Source organism: Nerophis ophidion, linkage group LG08 (genome assembly GCF_033978795.1).
Source record: "Nerophis ophidion isolate RoL-2023_Sa linkage group LG08, RoL_Noph_v1.0, whole genome shotgun sequence".
Taxonomy (NCBI): domain Eukaryota; kingdom Metazoa; phylum Chordata; class Actinopteri; order Syngnathiformes; family Syngnathidae; genus Nerophis; species Nerophis ophidion.
Genome location: NC_084618.1, coordinates 45,103,481 through 45,127,736, shown reverse-complemented (window position 1 = coordinate 45,127,736; position 24,256 = coordinate 45,103,481). Strand labels below are relative to the sequence as shown.

Here is a 24,256-nt window from a genome sequence, read left to right as displayed (position 1 = left end):
TGCATGGCACTTCACGAAGAGGAACGGCCTATCTGCCGCAGCCACTGTGCTTGTGGACGCCACTTATTGGCGAATGATATGCCATGTGCAGGAAGTCAAAGGTATCTGCAGTGGAAATGTAAAAAGTAACTAGTGTGGGAAACAATACAAAAAAACATGATGAATGGTCCCGTTTTAAGGATGTTAATTTGCTCTTGTAATTAATCACAACAATTAATTACAATTATGTGATATACTTCATAGCTTTATATATTGTAGAAAATGTCTTGTCCTTTTTGGTGCTTGATTCTGTCCATCAATTTTGAGCAGAGGTCTTCAACGGTTACAGGTACTGCAACACACATTTTTGCTAGAGACTTTAAAAAAGTATTTAGTCACACTCCCCTGCAATTTTTCCACTATTGTAAAAATGTTATTTCAAAAACATTGATCTGACGAATAAATCGAGGCCCATTCTCAGCTAGCAGATCATTTAGGTTTAAATGTTTGGATCGTGAAAATGGATTATTTCATACCACAACAAAAAAAAAAAGCATAAGAGAGTTAAGCCTACACTAAGAAGGGGATTCATATTTGCACGGCTCCCTCTTTAATAAGTTATAAATCCCGTCTTTAAACATATTTTTTCTCTTTGGCTTTTAAACCAGCATGAGAGTTGTGTCTATTTTATTTTCTCTGATGTATTTATTATTTTATAGTTAAATGTTTTATATTACTGACTCTCCTAGTACAGTGGTGCTCAACCTTTTTTCAGTGATGTACCCCCGGTGAACATTTTTTTTAATTCAAGTACCCCCTAATCAGAGCAAAGCATTTTTGGTTGAAAACAAGAGATAAAGAAGTAAAATACAGCACTTTGTCATCAGTTTATGATTTATTAAATGGTATAACAGTGCAAAATATTGCTCACTTATAGTGGTCTTTCTTGAACTATTTGGATAAAAAGATATAAAAATAACTAAAAACTTGTTGAAAAATAAACAAGTGATTAATTTATAAATAAAGATTTCTACACATAAAAGTAATCATCAACTTAAAGTGCCCTCTTTGGGGATTGTAATAGAGATCCATCTGGATTCATGAATTTAATTCGAAATATTTCTTCACAAAAAAATAAATCTTTAATATCAATATTTATGGAACATGTCCACAAAAAATCTAGCTGCCAACACTGAATATTGCATTGTTGCATTTCTTTTCACAATTTATGAACGTACATTCATATTTTGTTGAATATATTTATAAAGGATTTTGAGTTGTTGCTATTTTTAGAATTAAAAAAAAAAAAAAATCTCATGTACCCCTTGGCATACCTTCAAGCACCCCCAGGGGTACGCGTATCCCCATTTGAGAACCACTGTCCTAGTAAGTATGTCTCAACTTCTGTGCAGCACTTTGTAAAACTTCTATTGTTTTTTGAAATGTGCTATATAAATCAAGTGGATTGGATATGGCCCCATTTGTCACGGTTTACCTGACACATAGAACGGGACAAATTGTGGGGGTGCACTATCCACTTTAGCCGCCAGATGGCAGTGGAGTGTAGAATACAATTTTGTTTTGTTGCAATTCCAATTTCGACCACAACGTCGTGCAACATAAAAGCTGATTTGTAATTCACTTCTGAGCACGTTGGATTATGTTTCAGGAAATCAAAATGATCCTTTAACCTCAAAACCCGTGTGTGTTGTCTTGTCACGAAAACACTTAACATAGTAAAGGAAAACGGAATGTTCATTTTTATTTTTCATTCATTTATTCATTTATTTCAGGCAATGACACCAAAAAAAGTACAAGGTAGACAACACATAATAATATAAATTAATATAATGCAAAATGTTCTTCAGACATTCATAAAGTGTCTTAAACTGCAAAGTGGAATGTGACAAAATTGAACAGCCTCCCTTTAAAAGGAGAAGCTGCTGCTATCATTTTCTTTCTTGGTATTTATTATTGTAAAATCATTAGCATTATGACTGAGGGGTTATTGAAGGTCAAGTGGAAGTTAATGCACAACTACTTTTTATTTTAGGAAAATAAAGACCTAATAGGCACAACTGAAGATGTTTAACCTTTTTCAGCTCTCTCATATTTTGCATTGTCTCTTTATTTAAAAAGTATTTAATCTAAAAGATGCATCCTCTCTCTTATTTCTGTCAGCAGTGTGGTCTACCAGGATGGCTTTTATGGGGCAGAAATATATGTGAGTTCTCATCTAAATGTATTTCTTCCACAGTTAATAGACTGCATCATCAGTCAAGTTAAATGTTTTATTTATGAGTATTTGATTAAATGTTGAAACTTTACTTATTTGTTTACAATTAGGGATGATTGAAATCCATTGTCTCTTTCGTAGGGCGGATATGCATCTTACAGATATGCCCAGCCAGCTGCTACTGCTGCAGCTGCATACAGCGACAGGTATGATGGCTTCCATAGTCTTTAGAGTGCTCTGATTTGGCAGACAAATATGACAAATGTGGAACTTGTCAAACCTGTCCATTCCCTTTCACTTACAATTTGTCGCAGAAAATGTGGGATTATGGAAACTGTGTGTTGTTTGGAACGTGTCAATATACAGTGGGGCAAAAAAGTATTTAGTCAGCCACCGATTGTGCAAGTTCTCCCACTTAAAATGATGACAGAGGACTGTAATTTTCAACATAGGTACACTTCAACTGTGAGAGACAGAATGTGAAAAAAAATCCAGGAATTCACATTGTAGGAATTTTAAATAATTTATTTGTAAATTATGGTGGAAAATAAGTATTTGGTCAACCATTCAAAGCTCTCACTGATGGAAGGAGGTTTTGGCTCAAAATCTCACGATACATGGCCCCATTCATGCTTTCCTTAACACGGATCAATCGTCCTGTCCCCTTAGCAGAAAAACAGCCCCAAAGCATGATGTTTCCACCCCCATGCTTCACAGTAGGTATGGTGTTCTCGGGATGCAACTCAGTATTATTCTTTCTCCAAACACGACAAGTTGAGTTTATACCAAAAAGTTCTATTTTGGTTTCATCTGACCACATGACATTCTCCCATTCCTCTGCTGTATCATCCATGTATGCATTTTGGATACACGACAAGTTGAGTTTATACCAAAATGGATACATGGATGATACAGCAGATAATTGGGAGAATGTCATTTGGTGAGATGAAACCAAAATAGAACTTTTTGGTATAAACTCAACTTGTCGTGTTTGGAGGAAGAAGAATACTGAGTTACATCCCAAGTCAGCATCCCATCAGTGAGAGCTTTGAATGGTTGACTAAATACTTATTTTCCACCATAATTTACAAATAAATTATTTAAAATTCCAACAATGTGAATTCCTGGATTTTTTTTTCACATTCTGTCTCTCACAGTTGAAGTGTACCTATGATGAAAATTACAGACCTCTGTCATCATTTTAAGTGGGAGAACTTGCACAATCGGTGTCTGACCAAATACTTTTTTGCCACACTGTATATTATAGTTTGGATTGCTGAGAATTGCAGAATAGAAATGCTCTGTGGTATTCACATAATTACTCCAAAATCACTAATCAACAAGCAGTATTACATTTTGGAAGGTGGAACAGGGGTTAGTGCGTCTGACTCACAATATGAAGGTCCTGGGTTTGATCCTGCGCTCGGGATCTTTCTGTGTGGAGTTTGCATGTTCTGCCCGTGACTGCGTGGGTTCCCATCCGGGTAGTGTGGCTTCCTCCCACTTCCAAAGACATGCACCTGGGGATAGGTTGATTGGCAACACTAAATGGTCCCAAATGTGTGTTTGTGAGTGTGAATGTTGTCTGTCTATCTGTGTTGGCCCTGTGATTAGGTGGCGACTTGTCCAAAGTGTACGACGCCTTCCGCCCGTATGCAGCTGAGATAGGCTCCAGCAACCGCCCATGACCCAAAAAGGGACAAGCGGTAGAAAATGGATGGATGGATGTAACTTAGATATTGGGTTTCACTATGTAAAGCACTTTGAGTCACTAGAGAAAAGCGCTATATAAATACTTCACTTATTTACATGGTTCCACTTCAACAGCGTCTTCTCCCCGTCATCTTTGTTGTACCGGTAGCTTTTAAGACTTCCATAGCAGGTTTACTGACAGGTATAAGTTAGAACTGTATGCTTCTTTATTTTAGAAATGGCAACAGCGGAGAATGAATGCCCATCAACAAGAGGATGGAGGAAAAAGAACGAGTTTATCGACTACGACTTGTGCAGATCCCAAATACACAACCGCAAGAATCAAATTGGTTTTGCAATATAGGTCGAAACGAAACGTACAATTTTGGGGTCTTTATACACACACCATATTAAAACCCGTATTTTGAAGCACAACACTTCTGACTACAGTAGGTGTAATGCTCCAACAATCGTAGCTTAATAACTTACCAAAGTCGTACTAAAACATTTTGACATAGTTTTGAGCGCTGTGTGTAATTTTTTATTTTCTCAATGAAACATCAACGTTTTGGGCTTGATTCATTTATTGAAGAGGCGTCAGTCAACCTGCAGTCCACATGTATCTCTTGTGTGTGACTGCCCTCTACTGGTTACACTTATCATTGCACCGTGTACCAAATAACATTGCTTGGAGATATAAGGTGGACTGTCAATTTCTGAGAAAATTTGATTTTTAGTTCGCCTTTAAGTCCGAAAAATATGGTACACACACAAACTCCACCAATGACAGTGACGAGTAGGGGTGTTCAAAAAATAGATTCGCATTGAAATCACAACTTTTCTTTATTTTTTTTTCAAATGGATTTATAATTTTCAAAAAGCAATTCAAACAAAAACTTTTTTTTTTTTCAATTCATGAATGGATGAAAACCAAAAAACTATTATTGATATTATTATTATTAATATTGATACTGTCCCTTTTAATAAAGTTGTTGTTTGTAACTTTATTACACTTTTCAAAGCAAAAAATATAACAAGAACACCATTTGCTAGCTTACAGTATTTTACCATTAATGGTTTAAAGGCCTACTGAAATGAGATTTTCTTATTTAAACGGGGATAGCAGGTCCATTCTATGTGTCATACTTGATCATTTCGCGATATTGTCATATTTTTGCTGAAAGGATTTAGTAGAGAAAATCGACGATAAAGTTCGCCACTTTTGGTACTTTCTGAAAAAGCCTCGCCTTTACCGGAAGTCGCAGACAATGACGTCGCAAGTGTGGGGGCTCCTCACATATTCACCTTGATTTTAATGGGAACCTCCAACAAAAACCGTTATTTGGACCGAGAAAACGACAATTTCCCCATTAATTTGAGCGAGGATGAAAGATTTGTGTTTGAGGATATTGATAGCGATGGACTAGAAAAAAAAAGAAAAAAATAGAGTTAAAAAAAAAAAACGCGATAGCATTGGGACTTATTCCGATGTTTTTAAACACATTTACTAGGATAATTCTGGGAAATCCCTTATCTTTCTATTGTGTTGCTAGTGTTTTAGTGAGTTTAATATTACCTGTCAGTCGGAGGGGTTTGTTCACGGGTGTGTTGACACCATGTCTCACGGGTGTCGACGGCAGCTGTACGGACAACACAAGCTCAGCTGATATCCGGTAAGTGGCGACTTTTTAACCACAATTTTCTCACCGAAACCTGCTGGTTGACATTCGATAGTATCCATGACTGCTTGAACGCACTCTGATCCATAGTAAAGTTTCAGCTCCGGGAATTTTAAACAAGGAATCACCGTGTGTTTGTGTGGCTAAAGGCTAAAGCTTCCCAACTTCATCTTTCTACTGTGACTTCTCCAATATTAATTGAACAAATTGCAAAAGATTCAGCAACACAGATGTCCAAAATACTGTGTAATTATGCCGTTAAAGCAGACAACTTTTAGCTCTGTGTGTGCGTAGCGCTCATACTTCCTAAAAACGCGTGACGTCCTGCGTACACATCATCATTACACAATGTTTCCAAGACAAAACTCCCGGGAAATTTAAAATTGTAATTTAGTAAACTAAAAAAGCCGTATTGGCATCTGTTGCAATGTTAATATTTCATCAATGATGTATAACTATCAGACTGCGTGGCGGGTACTAGTGGGTTTCAGTAGGCCTTTAACAGAACATGTCTGTGTTCTAACCGTCTATATTTTGCAGTATTACTAAATTTGTGTAACAGCATTTTTTACCGGTCAAGTGATGTGAGAGTCAGGAAAGAATTGTTAGTAACTCGGTCAGTGACTCGCCAATCAAGAGAATAAACCATTTAACATGTAATTAATTATACCCCTGTTTGTCACGAGGTGTTGGTGACAAACTCCAATATGGAGAGATGGCAGGCTTGGTGCAGGAAAACATAATTTAATGTCTTAAATAAAGAAAATACACAAACCAGGAACCAGGAATAGGCAAACTGGAAACAGGAACCAGCAAACAGTAACTAGGAACAAAAAGACATCAAGCTGCAAACAGCTACAGCATGCAGGTCACAGATTATAGATTGTAGCTTATGGCGACAACGGCAATACCCCAGAACTGACTGGAGGGTAAAGCAGGTTTATATAGCAGCCAGCTGATTGACACCAGGTGTTGCCAGGTGCCAATCAGCAGCAGATGAGGGGAAACAGCGCTCAGGGAGAAAAGCAGGAAACAACCAAAATAAAAGCGCTGACAGGAAATAAAGACAAACAGAGGAAAAACTATAACATAACCAAACTGTCAGGGACAAGCCTGACACTGTTAGTCTAATTGCGTGTTTGTATATGAACTAGCCCCATATCAACTCTCCTTTCCACTTCCTGCCCGAGCTGAGTCACTTGCTGTGTCACCGGTAGGCATGTGTGCGACGACGCACTGTATCATATATACTAAGTGAAGGCACTACAAAGTGAACGATGAGTCCCACTGAATCATCGTTCATCGATGAATGATGACTCACAGACACTAACCCACTGGTCATTGGAGCAGAACCATCGACGTCGGCAAGTCAGGAAGGAATCGTTGAAAACTGAATTTGCGTCTTTCTGAGCCTGTTGTCTCCAAAGAAAGTTGTTGCATTTAATATTGCACCGTTGAATTATATTGTGATATTGTACTGTTGTTCAGTTTGCATATAGTTTTTATTTTCTCCAAAGAATTTGCTTTTATATGTTGACAGACTGGGCAGCACGCTGGTAGGTGGGTTAGTGCGTCTGCCTCACAATACGAAGGTCCTGAGTAGTCCCGGGTTAAATCCCGGGCTCGGGATCTTTCTGTGTGGAGTTTGCATGTTCTCCCCGTGACTGCGTGGGTTCCCCCCGGGTACTCCGGCTTTCTCCCATCTCCAAAGACATGCACCTGGGGGTAGGTTGATTGGCACCACTAAATTGGCCCTAGTGTGTGAATGTTGTCTGTCTATCTGTGTTGGCCCTGCGATGATGTGGCGAATTGTCCAGGGTGTACACTGCCTCCCACCCGATTGTAGCTGACATAGGCACCAGTGCCACCCGCGTCCCCAAAGGGAATAAGCGGTAGAAAATGGATGGATGTTGACAGACTGCACGGTATAACAATGGTCAGTGCTTGTGCCTTACAATTCCTGGGTTCGATTCAAGGGCTTGGAGTCTTTTTGTAAGGAGTTTACATTTCCTCCCTGCGTTGGTTCCGTCCGGGTACTCCGGCTTCCTCCCACCTCCAAAGACATGCACCTGGGGATAGGTTGATTGGCAACACTAAATTGGCTCTAGTGTGTAGGTTTGGACGTCGGATGTTGGGAATATCTCTCAAAAATCTGAGAGTTGTGAGCATTTTCTTCGGTGTATACAACCTTTTAACCACTTCTGCCATCACATACGCTAGACAGACTTTTATTTGTCCCATTATGGCAATATAGCTAACTCATTTAATTTGCATTAATATTATTTGTTGTTGCATGAGGAGCCCACAGGCAGAGAGAGAGGCATGAGTGGTTGGCAAAAACTATTGCAACTGTGGGTATATCCATCCATCCATTTTCTACCGCTTGTCCCTGTCGGGGTCGCGGGGGATGCTGGAGCCTATCAGGTGTGAATAAAAGCTGGTGTTTATCAAGACAAAGTGAACTTATCTTTAATTGTTTTCACAATTTTTGAATTAATACTGCCACCTCTGAAGCTGTGCAGCATTAACTTTAGCAGCTGTTATTAAATGGAATTATGTTTTACGAGTGTGCGAGTCACGACCCACGCGCCTTGTGAGGGTTGACAGCGAGACATGTGCGGTCGCCAATCATGTGCGTTGTTCTGCACATGCGCTCTGTGCTGAGTAAATCAAGTGAATCGTGTGGGAGCGAGCTTTAGCCTGCAGTAACCACGTGCAAACTTTTGCGGATGCAATTTGTGTGATGAGGGAATCTGATAAAAGTTGTGTTTTTTAAAAACTGTAAGCCATGATCACTAAAAGTATAACAAAAAATGCATGACATATTTAAAAAAATAAATAAATAAATAAAATATTAAAAATATATTTTTGTATTATTCACTTTTTGACAAAATTGTTGCCCTGATTTTTGTATAGTGTCTTGGTCAGATTGTGTAAAACAAGTTTGTTAGCTTGCATATGAGTCTGTGGAATGGGGTATCCGAACAAAGAATTCCACGCATCGGTGACTCAGTTTTTGTACTTTTATATTTATTGAGTACAACTGTAAAATAAGCCACCATGGGGCCAAATAAAGTTGTGTGTGCCAGCACTTTGATGAAGAAAGTAAAAAACACTATGGAGTTCAAGAGATAACTTGTAGTAAAGTGGCTTTTCTCTACCTTTTCACTCATCATGGTGAGTAACTCACAGGTACCCGAGTCAGTAAAAAGAACCACTTTTACCATCACTCGCATGCACAAAAGCAGTCTTAGAGAAGCAACAAACAATTGGCAGTCATGTTGTTGTTATGATAGAATATACATTAATTCAATGAATCCAAATCACTATCATTATCGTAAGCCGTAAGAGAGCGGGATATAATGCTTAAAATACAAATACAAGTTAGCGCCCTTTAGCCATCCAATGTTGCAAACAGCCTCTTTAATTTTGTGATTTCCTCTTTTTCGCATTGTATTTAATAAATAATGTCTTTGTATGACTTTTGAATTGCTTTGTAAATGTGTGTCCTAAATATTGTAAAGCTGGGATAGAGTTGGAGTTGGGTTGCTGTAATTAGATTAATTAACGTTCTGTGATTTTTGTAAATAACATTTTTGAAATAGCATATTTTCTGGTAATTTATTTTTCGGACTATAAGTCGCAGTTTTTTTCATAGTTTGGCCAGGGCTGCGACTTATACTCAGGAGCGACTTATGTGTGAATTTTTTAACACATTACTGTAAAATAACAAATAATATTATTTAGCTCATTTACGTAAGAGACTAGACGTATAAGATTTCATCGGATTCCGCAATTAGGATTGTTTGGTAAACTTATAGCATGTTCTATATGTTATAGTTATTTGAATGACTCTTACCATAATATGTTACGTTAACATACCAGGCACCTTCTCAGTTGGTTATTTATGCGTCATATAATGTACATTTATTCAGCCTGTTGTTCACTATTCTTTATTTATTTTAAATTGCCTTTCAAATGTCTATTCTTGGTGTTGGGTTTTATCAAATAAATTTCCCCCCAAAAATGCGACTTATACTCCAGTGCGACTTATATATGTTTTTTTCCTTCTTTATTATGCATTTTAGGCAGGTGCGACTTATACACCGGAGCGACTTATACCCCGAAAAATAGGGTATACAACCCGCACCCACTAAATTTTAGAGAAGTAAAATATTTGTCTTTATATTAGCCGCACCGGACTATAAGCCGCAGATACTGAGTATATGTTGTAGAATGATTTATTTGCACGGAAATATTGTTTCAATGTTTAATTACATTACCATAACTGTTTCGAAACGGTGTCTGTAACGCGGCAGTAAAATGGCTGATCAAACAAAACAAAGGTCATCGTCATGAACCCACTAGCTGTGTAGGCTACCTCTCCAATCAGCTAAACCGAATCAATTACTCCACGGTGACGTTTTGGTGAATTTACCGAGGAATTTGTGAAACTGAAACAATACAAAAATAAGGCCATTGTAAAAATGTTACCATATTAGCTAATGCTAAGAATGCTAGCTTGATTACATTTCTATAACGCCTCAAAGTATGCATTAAAACACTACTATCAAATATGTGACTATTTAGTAAGTATGAATTGTTTTAGTTATATTGTAACACTTACAAACGTCGCTTGGAGTGACATATGAAGAAATAATATGGCACTTGTACGTCCGGTTCAAGGTGCTAAACTAAAAGAGATACTAGAGACATTCACCTGCAGTGAGGAAAATATGACACAAACTACAAAAGACCATTTCAGTATCTCTCTGGTAGTTCACGAAAACTATTCGTTGAATACAAAATATTCTGGCCGTAAATTGACTGCAGGTTGCAAAGCATAGAAAAAAAGTACTGGCTTATGATCCGGAGAATACAGTACATTTCTAACCAGATGTATTTTAGGCCAACACGGCGCGTATAAGTTGTACGTCAGCAGCCCAGCTGTTTTGAAAAGGTTTTATTACAATGTATTTACCAAATAATACATCACAGGGAACAATTATGAATCGAATCTCAAGGTGCCCAAAGATTCCCACCTCAAGCAACAAGACATGGCCTTGCATGAATATGAAAAATACATTCTCCAAATAAACAACATCACGATGAGGACTTCAGTACGGTCAGGTTTGTAGTCGATCATCGGAATAGCACCACGTTAGCAATCCCCCTTAAAAAAAACAAGTTTGAAAGCCCGAGCTAAACCTTCAGGTAGTAGTCTTGACATGAGCGTGTGTGTATAAGGATGCTCTGCCAGCTTATCCTCAGGAGATAGAGCATGTCAAGCTAGATAAAAAACGTTCTCGGCAGTCGACGTCTGATAATGTACGATACAATCGCGGTGGAAGTGAGTGGCGGTCTCTGTAGAATTATGAAGAAAACAGAGGAGAAGACTGGAGCAGGTGAGAGGGCACATCCCTCACCAAAGGACTAATTTAGTTTCCTTTCATTTTCTCCACGTACACGCTCCCTCTTTGTCTGTTTATTCTCCCTGACTCCAGTGTATGGCCTCTCTCTCTACTCTTGTATTCTATTTCCCAGCACTTGATTTAGAGGGAAGTCTAAGCACTGAGGTGGAATTGAGAGGAGACGGGTCAGCGGGTGGGAGGCAGTTTTATTTATTGTGGAATAAGAGCGCTCTTAAATAGAACGGATGGGCTGTGAGTCGGGAGACTTTTCTGCACTGTTCTTCTCCCGAGTGTGCACAAGTGAGGCTAAACTGCAACTCTTTACACGTGAAACTAAACCTCAGATTGCTTTTGTCCATCTTCCACCATTTTAATAGCGGTCGTATCGAAACTGCTCAAAACAAAAGACGAAAAGACCTATCCAAACTGAAAGGGGAACTATGATGATTTGAATCTACATTCAAAACACTTCCTTGCGGTCTACATACAGTGGGGCAAAAAAGTATTTAGACAGCCACCGATTGTGCAAGTTCTCCCACTTAAAATGATGACAGAGGTCTGTAATTTTCATCATAGGTACACTTCAACTGTGAGAGACAAAATGTGAAAAAAAATCCAGAAATTCAAATTGTAAGAATTTTAAAGAATGTATTTGTAAATTATGGTGGAAAATAAGTATTTGGTCAACCATTCAAAGCTTTCAATGATGGAAGGAAGTTTTGGCTCAAAATCTCACGATACATGGCCCCATTCATCGTCCTGTCCCCTTAGCAGAAAAACAGCCCTAACGCATGATGTTTCCACCCCAAAGCTTCACAGTAGGCATGGTGTTCTTGGGATGCAACTCAGTATTCTTCTTCCTCCAAACACGACGAGTTGAGTTTATACCAAAAAGTTCTATTTTGCCATTCTCCCAATCATCTGCTGTATCATCCATGTATCATTTTAAGTGGGAGAACTTGCACAATCGGTGGCTGACTAAATACTTTTTAGCCCCACTGTATGTGTATTGCTTTGGTTTAAATTGTCCCTAAATTTTCCTCCGTAGTCACGTTTATAACCCTCTTCCTGAGTCTGTCTGCAAGATGTTCCTTTGTGAAAGCCTTCCCAGATTGCAGATGAAACCACCCTCTCCAAAAGTATCATAATTTTATTTCATTTTGAAAATGTAAAGTCGTATGCATCATGGAATTGTCACCGCTATTTCCACACATTGTAGACAATAAACAGCATGTAGATTCACCCGGTTACAACATTATGCACACGCGCACACTCGCCAATTGTCACGTCGTGGTTTTCGGAGCTTACTGCGGGGTTCGTTCTCCCAACATGCAGACGGACGACTCCGGACGAAAGCGTGAGGTAGGAACATGATTTTATCATCAAAACTCAAAGAGCTACAAACAAAACGGAACATAAGGCAAAGGCGCAATTCGCTGATCGCACTTGGACTAGCGACAAGCCATACTCAGGGAACTGTGGCATGTAACAAACCAGACTTAGGTAGCAAGGCATGAAGCAAACACTTAGCATAAACTCAAAACAAGACATGAACCTATGTGACTGTTGCATGCAGCAAACAATGACGCCAGGCCGACTGACGGGCAAAGGCTGGCTTAAATAACGCCTCTGATTAGTGCTCGTGCAGCAGGTGAGCGGGCAAACCCTAATCAGAGATAGGTGGAAATAATAAGTAACCATGGTAACAAAAACAAACTAGGGTGCACAGAAACAGGAACTAATGGAGTCCAAAACTAACAGAACATAACAAAACATGATCCGGACCACAGATCATGACACCATTAACATTAAGTGTTTTTATGCGCATGCCGAGATTACATTAAAATAATACTCGATCCTACTTTTGTTGTTTCCTCACAGCTTGATTTGGAGCCCTTTTCTTAAAGTCCAAATAAGTACACAACATGGCCAGACTGCAAAACCCTGCGATCCAAAACTGCGTGAAAGCTTACGGCAAAATGTATGAAACTTATGATTTGAGGGCTCTGTGTTGACTTTCAAAGGGTGACAAGTTCATATTCACTCTGGTCATTCCAATGTTTTTAGCCATATGTGACATGTTTTTTATCACATCAATGTGAACAGTGCAAAGCAGTATAGTGATATCAATCCGATATGTATCCGATGCAACTCTCAGGTAGCGTCCATCCGACCGTTTGTTGCTTTTTGATGACAAACGGGTCATTCTTCCTTTGTCTTACGGTCACGAAAAGAAATAGTGGACAAGTGAGCACTAAACAGGAGTAAAGATGATGGTGTAGGATTCAACGTCAACTCCTCAGAATGAAGCAAATGTCCCACACACTGGTGGAGACAAAATTCTCACCTTCTTCTTCCTTAATCGCCTGCGCCAAAATATTTGGTTAAAAGGGAACATTATCACAATTTCAGAAGGGTTAAAACCAATAAAAATCAGTTCCCAGAGGCTTATTTTATTTTTTGAAGTATTTTTCAAAATTTTACCCATCATGGAATATCCCGAAAAAAGGCTTTAAAGTGCCCGATTTTCGCTATATTTAAATCCATCGTCCATTTTCCTGTGACGTCATTTAGTGATGCCAACATGGCAGATAGCACAGCAAGATATAGCGACATTAGCATGGATTCAGACTCGGATTTCAGCGGCTTAAGCGATTCAACAGATTACGCATGTATTGAAACGGATGGTTGGAGTATGGAGGCAGATAGCGAAGACGAAATTGAAGAAGAAACTGAAGCTATTGAGCGAATAGCTATTGAAGCTATTCGGTAATCGCCTTCTAACCAACGACTGAGTGTCGCAGGGCATCCATACATCTCTGTGCCATGTCTGTTGTAGCATCGCCGATAAAATGTGCAGGAGCAACTTAAATCAGTCGATTGGTAAGTGTTTGTTTGGCATTAAATGTGGTTGGAGTGAAAGGCTGGATGCAAATATAGCTACAATTGTACATACAGCTAGCCTAAATAGCATGTTAGCATCGATTAACTGGCAGTCATGCCGCGACCAAATATGTCTGATTAGCACATAAGTCAATAACATCAACAAACCTCACCTTTGTGATTTCGTTGACTTTATCGTTGGAAATGCATCTGCTTTGAGTGTCGCAGGGTATCCATACATCTCTGTGCCATGTCTGTCGTAGCATCGCCAGTAAAATGTGCAGACGAGGGACTTTCGGATCTTTTGACCACTGGTGTACTTGAATCTGTCGATTGGTAAGTGTTTGTTTGGCATTAAATGTGGGTGGAGGGAAAGGCTGGATGCAAAAATAGCTACAAATGAGGCATAACGATGAAATATGTATATACAGCCAGCCTAAATAGTATGTTAGCATCGATTAACATGCCGTGCTAATCGATGCACACTCCACGTAAGTCAACTTGAATCCGTCCCTGATCGTGTTCTTACACCCTCCGACAACACACCGACGAGGCATGATGTCTCCAAGGTACGGAAAACAGTCGAAAAAACAGAAAATAACAGATCTGATTTGACTCGATGTTCGTAATGTGTTTGAGAAAATGGCGGATTGACTACCTAGGTGACGTCACGTTGTGACGTCATCGCCCCGAGAGCGGATAATAGAAAGGCGTTTAATTCGCCAAAATTCACCCATTTAGAGTTCGGAAATCGGTTAAAAAAATATATGGTCCTTTTTCTGCAACATCAAGGTATATTTTGACGCTTACATAGGTCTGGTGATAATGTTTCCCTTTAACAAAATATTGACTGCGGTTGCACAAAATGCACCACTACTGAAAACAAAAAAAATATGAAGGTTTACTTCCGTGGACATAAGTGCACATGTGTGACGTCAAGAGGCTCAGAGACTCTTTGCGTTCACTTTAAAAAAATTATTTTGACTACATTTGTCACATTAGTGTTTTTGTTTTATAAAATTACTCATGACAGATGCCGGTTTGCACTGCTTGCTTAAATTCCACATTCACCCATGTATTTGTTTGTGGTTGGAATTGACTTTGTCTGAGCTTTTAGATGACGTCACACTAGTGATTATTTGGCTGTAATATCAAAATAAAAGTTCCTATAACTACACATAGCGGTCACTATAACGCCACAGATGCGACCATGTACTATACTGATGTCTGACAGTTTTAGAATGTTTTTGAATATGCAACTGCTAAACTTTATCATCATCATCATCATCATCATCATCATCGGCAGTCACTCGAACGAGTATGACGATCCCCCTGGTAGGGGTGTATCCCTTTATAGAGAATGCCTGTGCGTGACTTAGTTTAACGTGGGGAGACTGGTGCAGAGACAGTCACCTCATGATCCTTGACAGAATCGGGTCAGGGTCCAGTGGCATGGAGTCCAAGACGAATGGGGACCCTTTTCTGCTGCAGCCTTCTCCTGCCATTGCAGCCGTTGTGGTAGTTCTTAAATCTACCGTCTCCCTCCTGCTCCGCCGTTGAGGTTTTCCCCGTATCACTGGCTAAGGGGCAGTCAGGTACTAGGCCTTTGCCAAGAGCCACCTGGGATAACATTAGTAAAGGGTTTAACCTCCTAGTGCCCCAAGACCCCTTAGAGGAGCCTCCACTGCCGGATGCACTTTAAAGTCAGGCCCAGGACACAAACTGTATACAGTACAATACACTCAGGAGAACCTTTAGGAATATTCTGGTGTTTTCCTGGGGCCTGTATACTAGGGCCTTGAATCTCTGGGCACCACTCGATTTGATTCAATTCGATTTTGAGGGGGTAACAATTTAATTCAGAATTGATTCTCGATAATCAATAATTTTTTACTAACATTGGGTGCAATGTTCCCTCTCGTTGTTAATATGTGTGACCAAACACAAAAACTCCTTGAGCATTTAGTGGAGCACAGGTGAGCAACATCAGACGTGCACACTATGGCCACACCAGCAGCACACCTGTTCCAAAGCTGATTTAATAACAAGTTAAATGTTTTATTTTAATTATAAAATGACAGCAGTCCTTTTCATGACATTTTTTTTCTAAAACAAGTGATTTGGCCCACTTAAATGAATACAACAAATACAATCTTGTTTTTCATGAGCTGTGTGCTACAGTGTTTCATGTCTAGGTGGGGGTCAGCAATCCGCAGCTCTCGAGCCGCATGTGGCTCCCTGGAGCACTTTTTCAAAAAGATTGAAAATGGAAAAAAATAGGGGGGGACATTTTTTTTTTGTTTTTGTATGTTTTTTGTTTGAGGAAAAACATGACACAAACCTTCCAATTGTTAGAAAGACCACTGTTTAATATTTTTGTGTGTATGCTTCACTGATGAGAGTATTTGGTTAACATCGTTTTGTCCTACTAATTTCGGCGGTTCTCGAACTCACCATAGTGAGTGTGAAATGTAAAATCATCCACTCCTTCTTTGTCTCGTTTTTTCTACCAAAAGTTTAATGTTGTGCATTAATGCGCAAAGATTTTTTGTCTCAGCCTTAATAGTAGGCTAGAATAGCTGATATAGACACTTACGTCATGTGTTTCCTTCATTTTAAGACATATACACAACTTTACATTTCGTGTCGCTCTAGGCAGATTTGTTTTTTGTATTGTTGGTCCAATATGGCTCTTTCAACATTTTGGGTTTGCCGACCCTGGTGGTCCAGCTTTGAAAATAATTTGTACTCCTTTCAGAGTAAAAAATATATTTTTATTAGGATGTCTGTAATTTAGTAACAACATTCCATGATTAAAATTCATTTCACAAATTAAGATTCTTAACAAATGACAGTAGAATAAGCACACTTGTTGTAGGAGTCATAGTGTAACCATCTGGAATTTAAACTTTGTGTGTTGTTGGAGTACTTCGACTTTTTGTGTGGCCATAAATGCATCACTGGCAAAGTGAGAGAGAGAGAACAGCTGCTGTCGATATGACAGATGACAAAGAGTTGGTTTAAACCTGGTTTGTACGTCAGACCAGTTTTGCTGGGTAGAAGTTTTTTTTTTACTATGTTTTTGTTGCGGTAACGGCCGACAAACAGTTTTGTTCAGTAAAGTGATAGATGGGATTTTAAAGCATCTCTCAGACTTAATAATTTAACAGTGTTAACGAACTTTGTTTTCTCTGTTGTAGCCGTTTGTTACTCACAGTTTCATTGCAAAATCATACTGAACAAATTGTTACCTGTTTATTTTGTTTATAGTTCAGATAGGATTTAATTTTGTGCGCAGCATAGATTTGAAGTGCGCAGAGGGCATGTGAGCAATGCGCATGCACGCACCTTCGCGGGAACGTTGATTGGGTGCCAATTCTATGATTAACTACATTCTTCCATTAAAAACATCTCTGGTTAATTTCTTTATTACTTAAAAGAAAAGTGGTTTTGTTCGATAAAATTGTACAAACATTTAATAAAGTCAAATACAAATAAGAAGTATCCAACACTTCTCTTTTCTAAAGTAAATCTGTACAGCAGACATGATCATTTACATCAACAATATGATTTGCATGAGTGGCTGGACAGGACAGATTACAAAAAAAATCTTTTAAATACATTTTTGATTTTTCTTTTTTCAATTGATTAAGAGTTGTTCCAAATAAGGATTGCGATTAATTCTAAATGTGATCTTTTTTTTCTCGCCCCTACTGTATACAATTCTGGATTTGTGCTTATCCAGGATACATTTGAGGATTATGTCACAACTTCCAGTGTAGTTTTACAAAGCTGCTTAAGTTTTCTAGGAGGATACCACTATATGCAACAAAACTAACCTGCTCTGGAACTAGCTAGATTGTGGCATACAAGATTAGGGCCAATAACAGTCCGACTCAGAGCCAATGAAACCACCGCCCACTGACCAATCAGTTGTTTCTGAGGGACTTCCATAATCACTGACAATCTGTGGAATCGGCGTAGACACTACTGGAAGAGTATTTGCTAGTAACTGGGAAAACCTTTTAGTTGTCTCTATGATTATGAGGAAATTGTAGCGTTTAGTTGGAGAGACTGTCTAATCAAAGCTTGCTTCTTCAAATATTTAGAATGACACACGATGAAACAAAGCACTTACGATGTTCATTCAAATGACTGATAATAGTTTACATTTTCAGTATTTCTTAATTTCTCACATCCATTGTTGGTTCAGTTTCTTCCAATAAAAGTGAAATTAATTTCCTTCCATTTGTCTTCCTCATTATGCTGCCAGCTTCTTAGCCAGTGGCCTGCATCCTTTATTCTTTTTTTATGTGTGTTTATATTTCATTTTTATTTGCTAGCACGTTTGTTTGACATCACCCTGGTTGCAATTGAAAGAATAAAACAAAAATGTTCAACTTCACCATTAAAATAAAATAGTATACTGCAGTGCATACATTATCTGTTTGTTAATGATGCAGTAAATTCAGGTATCAGTGATTTTCTGCCAGCTTCTCTCCTGTTTTTTAGCAGCTGCAACCATATTGCCGTGGGGCGGCATGGCGTAGTGGGTAGAGCGGCCGGTCAGAAACCTGAAGGTTGCAGGTTCGTTTCTCACCTATTGGCATCCAAAAAATCGCTGCCGTTGTGTCCTTGGGCAGGACACTTCACTCTTTGCCCCAGGTGCCATACACACTGGTGAATGAATGATGAATGAATGATAGGTGGTGGTCGGAGGGACCGTGGGCGCAAACTGGCAGCCATGCTTCCGTCAGTCTACCCCAGGGCAGCTGTGGCTACTGATGTAGCTTACCACCACCAGGTGTGAATGAATGTTGAGTCCTATTTCTCTGTGAGCGCTTTGAGTGTTTAGAAACGCGCAATATAAATCTAAGTTATTATTAATAATATTTCCTGTAGCAAGTCGACTGTCTTTATCTTCTTCATATTTATTGTGATATATTGTTCATCCCAGTCCTGAGTAGAGTAAGTTGCTGTGTTGTCAGTGCAATGTTCATGATAGTGATTGGTCATCTGCCCCTTTTACGTTAACACAATGATGAGTAGATCAGAAAATGCTGGCATGACTAATCATGTGATCATCCAGCGTCGCACAACCACACATCCTAAATGTTCAATGTTTGGCTAAGTTAGGCCAGACAACAAAGAAGAGATCTTGGATAACTTCAATATGATTTGTTGGTGTAGAAAAGCTTAAGAATCGGCAGGATTGGCAACTGCGCCCACTTGCCTTGTTGCTCCTTCCCAGTAACCAGACCGAGCTGCCTAAAGCTATGTCTACAGTAAGCCGGATAACCCCTCAAACAAATAATTATTTAGCCTAAGCATCGTGTCAGCCACACTAACTCTTCGTTTAAGGTCTCCCTCATTGGATAATTTTTCCGGCTCTTAGCTTTTTATGGTCTCATCGATCGTTTACAAACCGAGTTCGGAGAGAAAGTGACACAGAAAGACCTCGCCCCACACAGAAAATGACATCAGAAAAAAGGCGCCACATCCAGCTTCATAACAACCTGTTCCCACTTGGAGGTAAACACTAGAAAGATGGAGGCAAGTTATTCAGACATGCCCGCGTTTCTCCTCCCTCTACATGTACAGACACTTGCGGAAATCAAATTACCTTAAGAGAAAGCGATTGCAGCTATTTCGGATACAACGCATCTCAGACGGCAACAGAACTTTCGAATGTCAAGGTCAGCTGTGATTCTGCTTACCAAAAGACTCTGTCCATTTGTCCAAGGAGTGAAAACGACAATGTGGGCTCCCGTGGATGTAATAAAAAAGGTATCGTGTGCTTTGTATTACCTGGCCGTCGAGTGAAGACTATGGAAAACGGCGAATGCTCTTGGACTGGCAAAGCAGACTACATCAGTTATTGTACGCCATGTATGTCGAACGTTTAGATCCAGACTATATAAAGTCCCCCAAAAGGAATGGACAATGAAGGTGAAGGCAAAAGAGTGAGTGTCCTGACCAGATATCTACATCCTGAGATTGATTATTATAAAATGTTCTTTATCACATTGTTTACTTTCACATGTAAAAAAAATATTTGATTAATTAATAAATGATAAATGGGTTGTACTTGTATAGCGCTTTTCTACCTTCAAGGTACTCAAAGCGCTTTGACACTACTTCCACATTCACACACACATTCACACACTGATGGAGGGAGCTGCCATGCAAGGCGCCAACCAGCACCCATCAGGAGTAAGGGTGAAGTGTCTTGCTCAGGACACAACGGACGTGACGAGGTTGGTTCTAGGTGGGATTTGAACCAGTGACCCTCGGGTTGCGCACGGCCACTCTCCCCACTGCGCCACGCCGTCCCTGATGATGGCTAAGGTGATTCACTACAATAGGGCGCCATAGCACACTGGATTCCAGTTACCATATTTCCTTGAATAGCCGCCGGGCATGTAATATGCGCCTGCCTTGAATTACTTCCGGGTCAAACTCGCTCCCCAAATTTATTAGCGCATGCTTACTTTTACCGCCGGGTCAAATTCGTGACATCACGAGTGACGCTTCTCCTGTCCTTATTTTCAAAATGGCGGAGGAATTTATCTTGCTTTTACTATGTGTAAACCAGGAGTCTTGTTCCACAGTCATACAGATCACACTGATGGTTGTGATATAAAACAACTTTAACACTCTTACTAATATGTGCCACACTCTGTGAACCCACACCAAACACATTTCAGGAGAACATCGGCTCTGTAACACATTTTAAACGCAACATAAGAATTACCCACAATGCCATGCATCCATGACTCTTGGCTAAATTATACACCCCGCTATCACCAACCCCCCCCCCCCCCCCGGCCCCCCCTTCCGTTCGTCGGTTGGGGGGGGCGGGGTTGGGAGCGTGTGTATAATACAGTGAAGAGTCATGTATGGATGGCACTGCGGGTAATTCTTATGTTGCGTTTATTTATGTGTTACAGAGCCGATGTTCTCCAGAAATGTGTTTGGTGTGGGTTCACAGAGTGTGGCACATATTAGTAAGAGTGTTAAAGTTGTTTATATCACAAACATCAGTGTAAAAGGTACGGCTGTTGACCAAGTATGCCTTGCAATCTCGTATGAGAACCAGCGTAAGCACGCAGATAGCCTTGTGTAAAGGCGGTCGCGATGACATGTAGAGCAGTGGTACCCAACCACCGGGCCGCGGCCGCAGAATAATATATATATATATTTTTTTTTTTTTTATCACACTCAATTTTATACTGCATGCCATTGGTAAGCGCAGGGGTGAGAAGAGGTTTAAAACTATTAGCACCTGCTTACTTTTACCGCATGCCTTGAATAAGCAGAGGAGAAGAGGTTTTAAATTAATTAGCGCCCCGGCGGCTATTCAAGGAAATACGGTAATTGAAATACCACAATATTGAATATTGTTCATCCATCCATCCATTTTCTACCGCTTATTCCCTTAGGGATCGCGGGGGGCGCTGTGTTGTGATCCGGTTTCCGGATCACACATCTAGTTTGCTTAAGTCCTTTTGTATTCCCCTATTATGTTTTGGTCTCTACCGATCCTGTTTGTTAGCGCACTTCCTTGTTTTGTATGGTCACCTTGACAACTTAATTTGCTCCTCCTGCACGCTCTGTTCACACACCGGTTTGTAATTATGTTCTCTGTATTTAAGCCCACCTGTTACCTTAGTTCAGCTTGGCTGTTTCGTTCGCTCAATGCGACAGTTAAATATGTTCTTCGTTTTTTCTAAGCCTGCTAATTCATAGCTTTCCTCCGCGCGCTCGGCTCGCGCCTCTCTATTTTTAGACTTGAGAACTCTACCCCTGCTAACGCTTAGCATTTAGCTTTCCGTGCGGTGGCAAACCTTTTCTTTTTCCTTTGTCAAGTGTTTTGTTGTATTTTAGAATTAAATCCAGTTCCTACCTTCACGCCTGCTTGCTCCCATCTTTGGCATCTTGGGGCCGACACCTCCGCGCATCTCTATGCGCCCTCCTAAACGTAACACGCTGGAGCCTATCTCAGCTACAATCGGGCGGAAGGCGGTGTGCACCCTGGACAAGTCGGCATCTCATCGCAGGGTTGAATATTGTTCATATAAGTTAAATTTTATTTAAGAACTTGCACACAAAACAACACTGGAGGTGACTTACGTACGCATATTCCGCGCATGCGTACTAGGTCGCCTTGCGCCGGCGGATGAAGGGGCAGGGGGGGTATTGAACATTCATTGTGTGTGTGTGGACAAGGACAAGGGGAGGTGGGATTTACCCTGGATAACCTTAGGCGGCTTAGTGTAGAAGGGACCTAAAACAAAGAGCAGACAACAGGAAATGGCACACTGAAAACACAATTGGCTAACTTTGGAGATGCAGACCACAAAGCAAAGTGTTGACTATTTTTTCAGCAAAGTAATATTTATTATGTTATCAGGTCAGCATGAAGTTGTACTATAATGTCAGGTACACACCACCGGTAGATTGCCGATGATGTTGAGAAGGATGTTTTCTTTGATTTATGACCAGAATCCATTGATAGAGATTGCATATTTGCCAACATTCACACTATTTCATAAAAGAGGGTGAAGCATATTGATTGTATGTGAGTTATGACTTTGAGAAAGACAGTTCCCAGGAAGGCATATTGTCATCCAGGTTCCTCATTGATTGAAATAGCCATTATATGCGACCCGGAACACTGTCTCCGCTCCCTCCCCTTTGTACTTCCCTCTTCTTATTCTCTGAAGGTCTCTCACTTTAACACGGTTTAACAAAAGGTAGTTTACCCACGCAAACGCTTATCTTTGTCCTCCAGACATATTTCTGCTTCCTTTTTAAATTTAGCAAACAAACAAGAGGGAAAAAGAGGCAAAGAGGAATCCAAATAAAGCAGTCTGGTGGCATCAGAGAACTGGGGGATGGAATGAGAAAAAAGATGAGCTTTGGGGGTGGGGATTAGTTCCAAGCCATTGCTGGTGAATAGACTTGGGGGGAAAAAATCTGAGGAGACAGAGACAAGGAGAAGTACTTGGAGTTGGAAAGTAGCGGTAACCTAGAGGAGGTGAAGAAGAGCTAGCCACCGGGAAAAAAAAACGAACTCTGCAAACTTTGGTCCCTCTTTCTTTCACTATTCCACTTTGCAAGCTATGTCAAAGAGGGTGGGAATCTTAGAAAAAAGTTCGATATGATGTTTTTTTTTTTTCAACCATAACAACAGTATCACACACAGCGATTATGGATATTACAATTGTTCAGTCTATCGGTACTAATAGAGTAGCGTGGCACTGAAAAAAAAACGTATGAAACTGCATTTAAAGAATACAGGTACTTTTTTTCCGTGCACCTGATGGCACGCCAAGGCGCATGTCACGAGTCAACATCAACACACACACAGATCACTTTAAAGCAGAAACAGAGTGGAACCAGGCAAAGGGAGAATGGAATGGTTTTGGCTTTAAAACTAATAATAAATGTGGCGCTATAAACATTGGAGTGCCGTTCTTTAAATTAAATCAAATCAAATCAACTTTATTTATAAAGCACATTTAAAATTTACCACAGGGGTAGCCAAAGTGCTGTACAAAGATAATACGAGAACCGAGCAAAAAACACAACACAAACAGAACATGATAAAAAAATAAATAAATAAAACATAAAAAAGTAAAAACAGGTTCATCGCAGGTGTATAATGGGGCGCCATTGCAGGATGGATATCACTCAGTGTTAAAAGCCAAGGAATAAAAGTATGCTTTTAAAAGAGATTTAAAAACATGAAGAGAGGAGGCTTGTCTAACACTCAGAGGTAGGTCGTTCCAGAGCTTGGGAGCAGCAGCGGCGAAAGTTCTGTCACCTCTAAGCTTCAGCCTTGTGTCAGGGATCGTAAGTAGCAGCTGATCGGCTGATCTTAGGGATCGGGTGGGGCAGTAAGGCTGAAGGAGGTCGTAAAGATATGTTGGCGCGAGGTTGTTTAGACATCTAAAAACAAATAGAAGGAGTGCTAAGGGGGGCTTTGAAATATAGCTAGCTATTAGCGGCTATAATCCAGCCATACAGTGTTTCAGCTACTTCTAAATCACTAAACCTCGCCACCATTGCGACAAAAACACTACATTTCTTACAAATATCATCCCTGCAGGACGGGGAGTAGCTACACAACATTCACTACATACCACACGATAATAGAGTAGCAAAGTGCTAACAGCAAGCTAGCGCTCCTGAATGTAAGTAAATGGGTGGATACAAACAAATAGGAGCAGGGATGTAGGGAACGTATCCTGTAGTGTCCAGTATTTATTTCAGAGTCACACTGGTTGAATTTTTTAATAAAAAGTTACCGAATCAATTTCAACTCACTGAATCCTTTCGGATGGTATTGTTCTAAATAAACTAAAAACCTC

At 39.9% G+C, this 24,256-nt stretch overlaps 1 protein-coding gene across 6 annotated transcripts in view; it reads left to right on the top strand.

Moving 5' to 3' along the window:
• Positions 1 to 24,256, top strand: part of rbfox3a (RNA binding fox-1 homolog 3a) — a 1,176,173-nt gene that overhangs the window by 1,108,459 nt on the left and 43,458 nt on the right. For 4 of the 6 annotated variants that reach the window (XM_061908671.1, XM_061908672.1, XM_061908668.1 and 1 more), the window contains 2 exons: positions 2,161 to 2,203; positions 2,357 to 2,421. In XM_061908671.1, the coding sequence (XP_061764655.1) occupies positions 2,161 to 2,203; positions 2,357 to 2,421 (108 nt within the window). The remainder of the gene's footprint in view (positions 1 to 2,160; positions 2,204 to 2,356; positions 2,422 to 24,256) is intronic. The other 2 variants (XM_061908673.1, XM_061908669.1) reach the window with 1 other exon arrangement.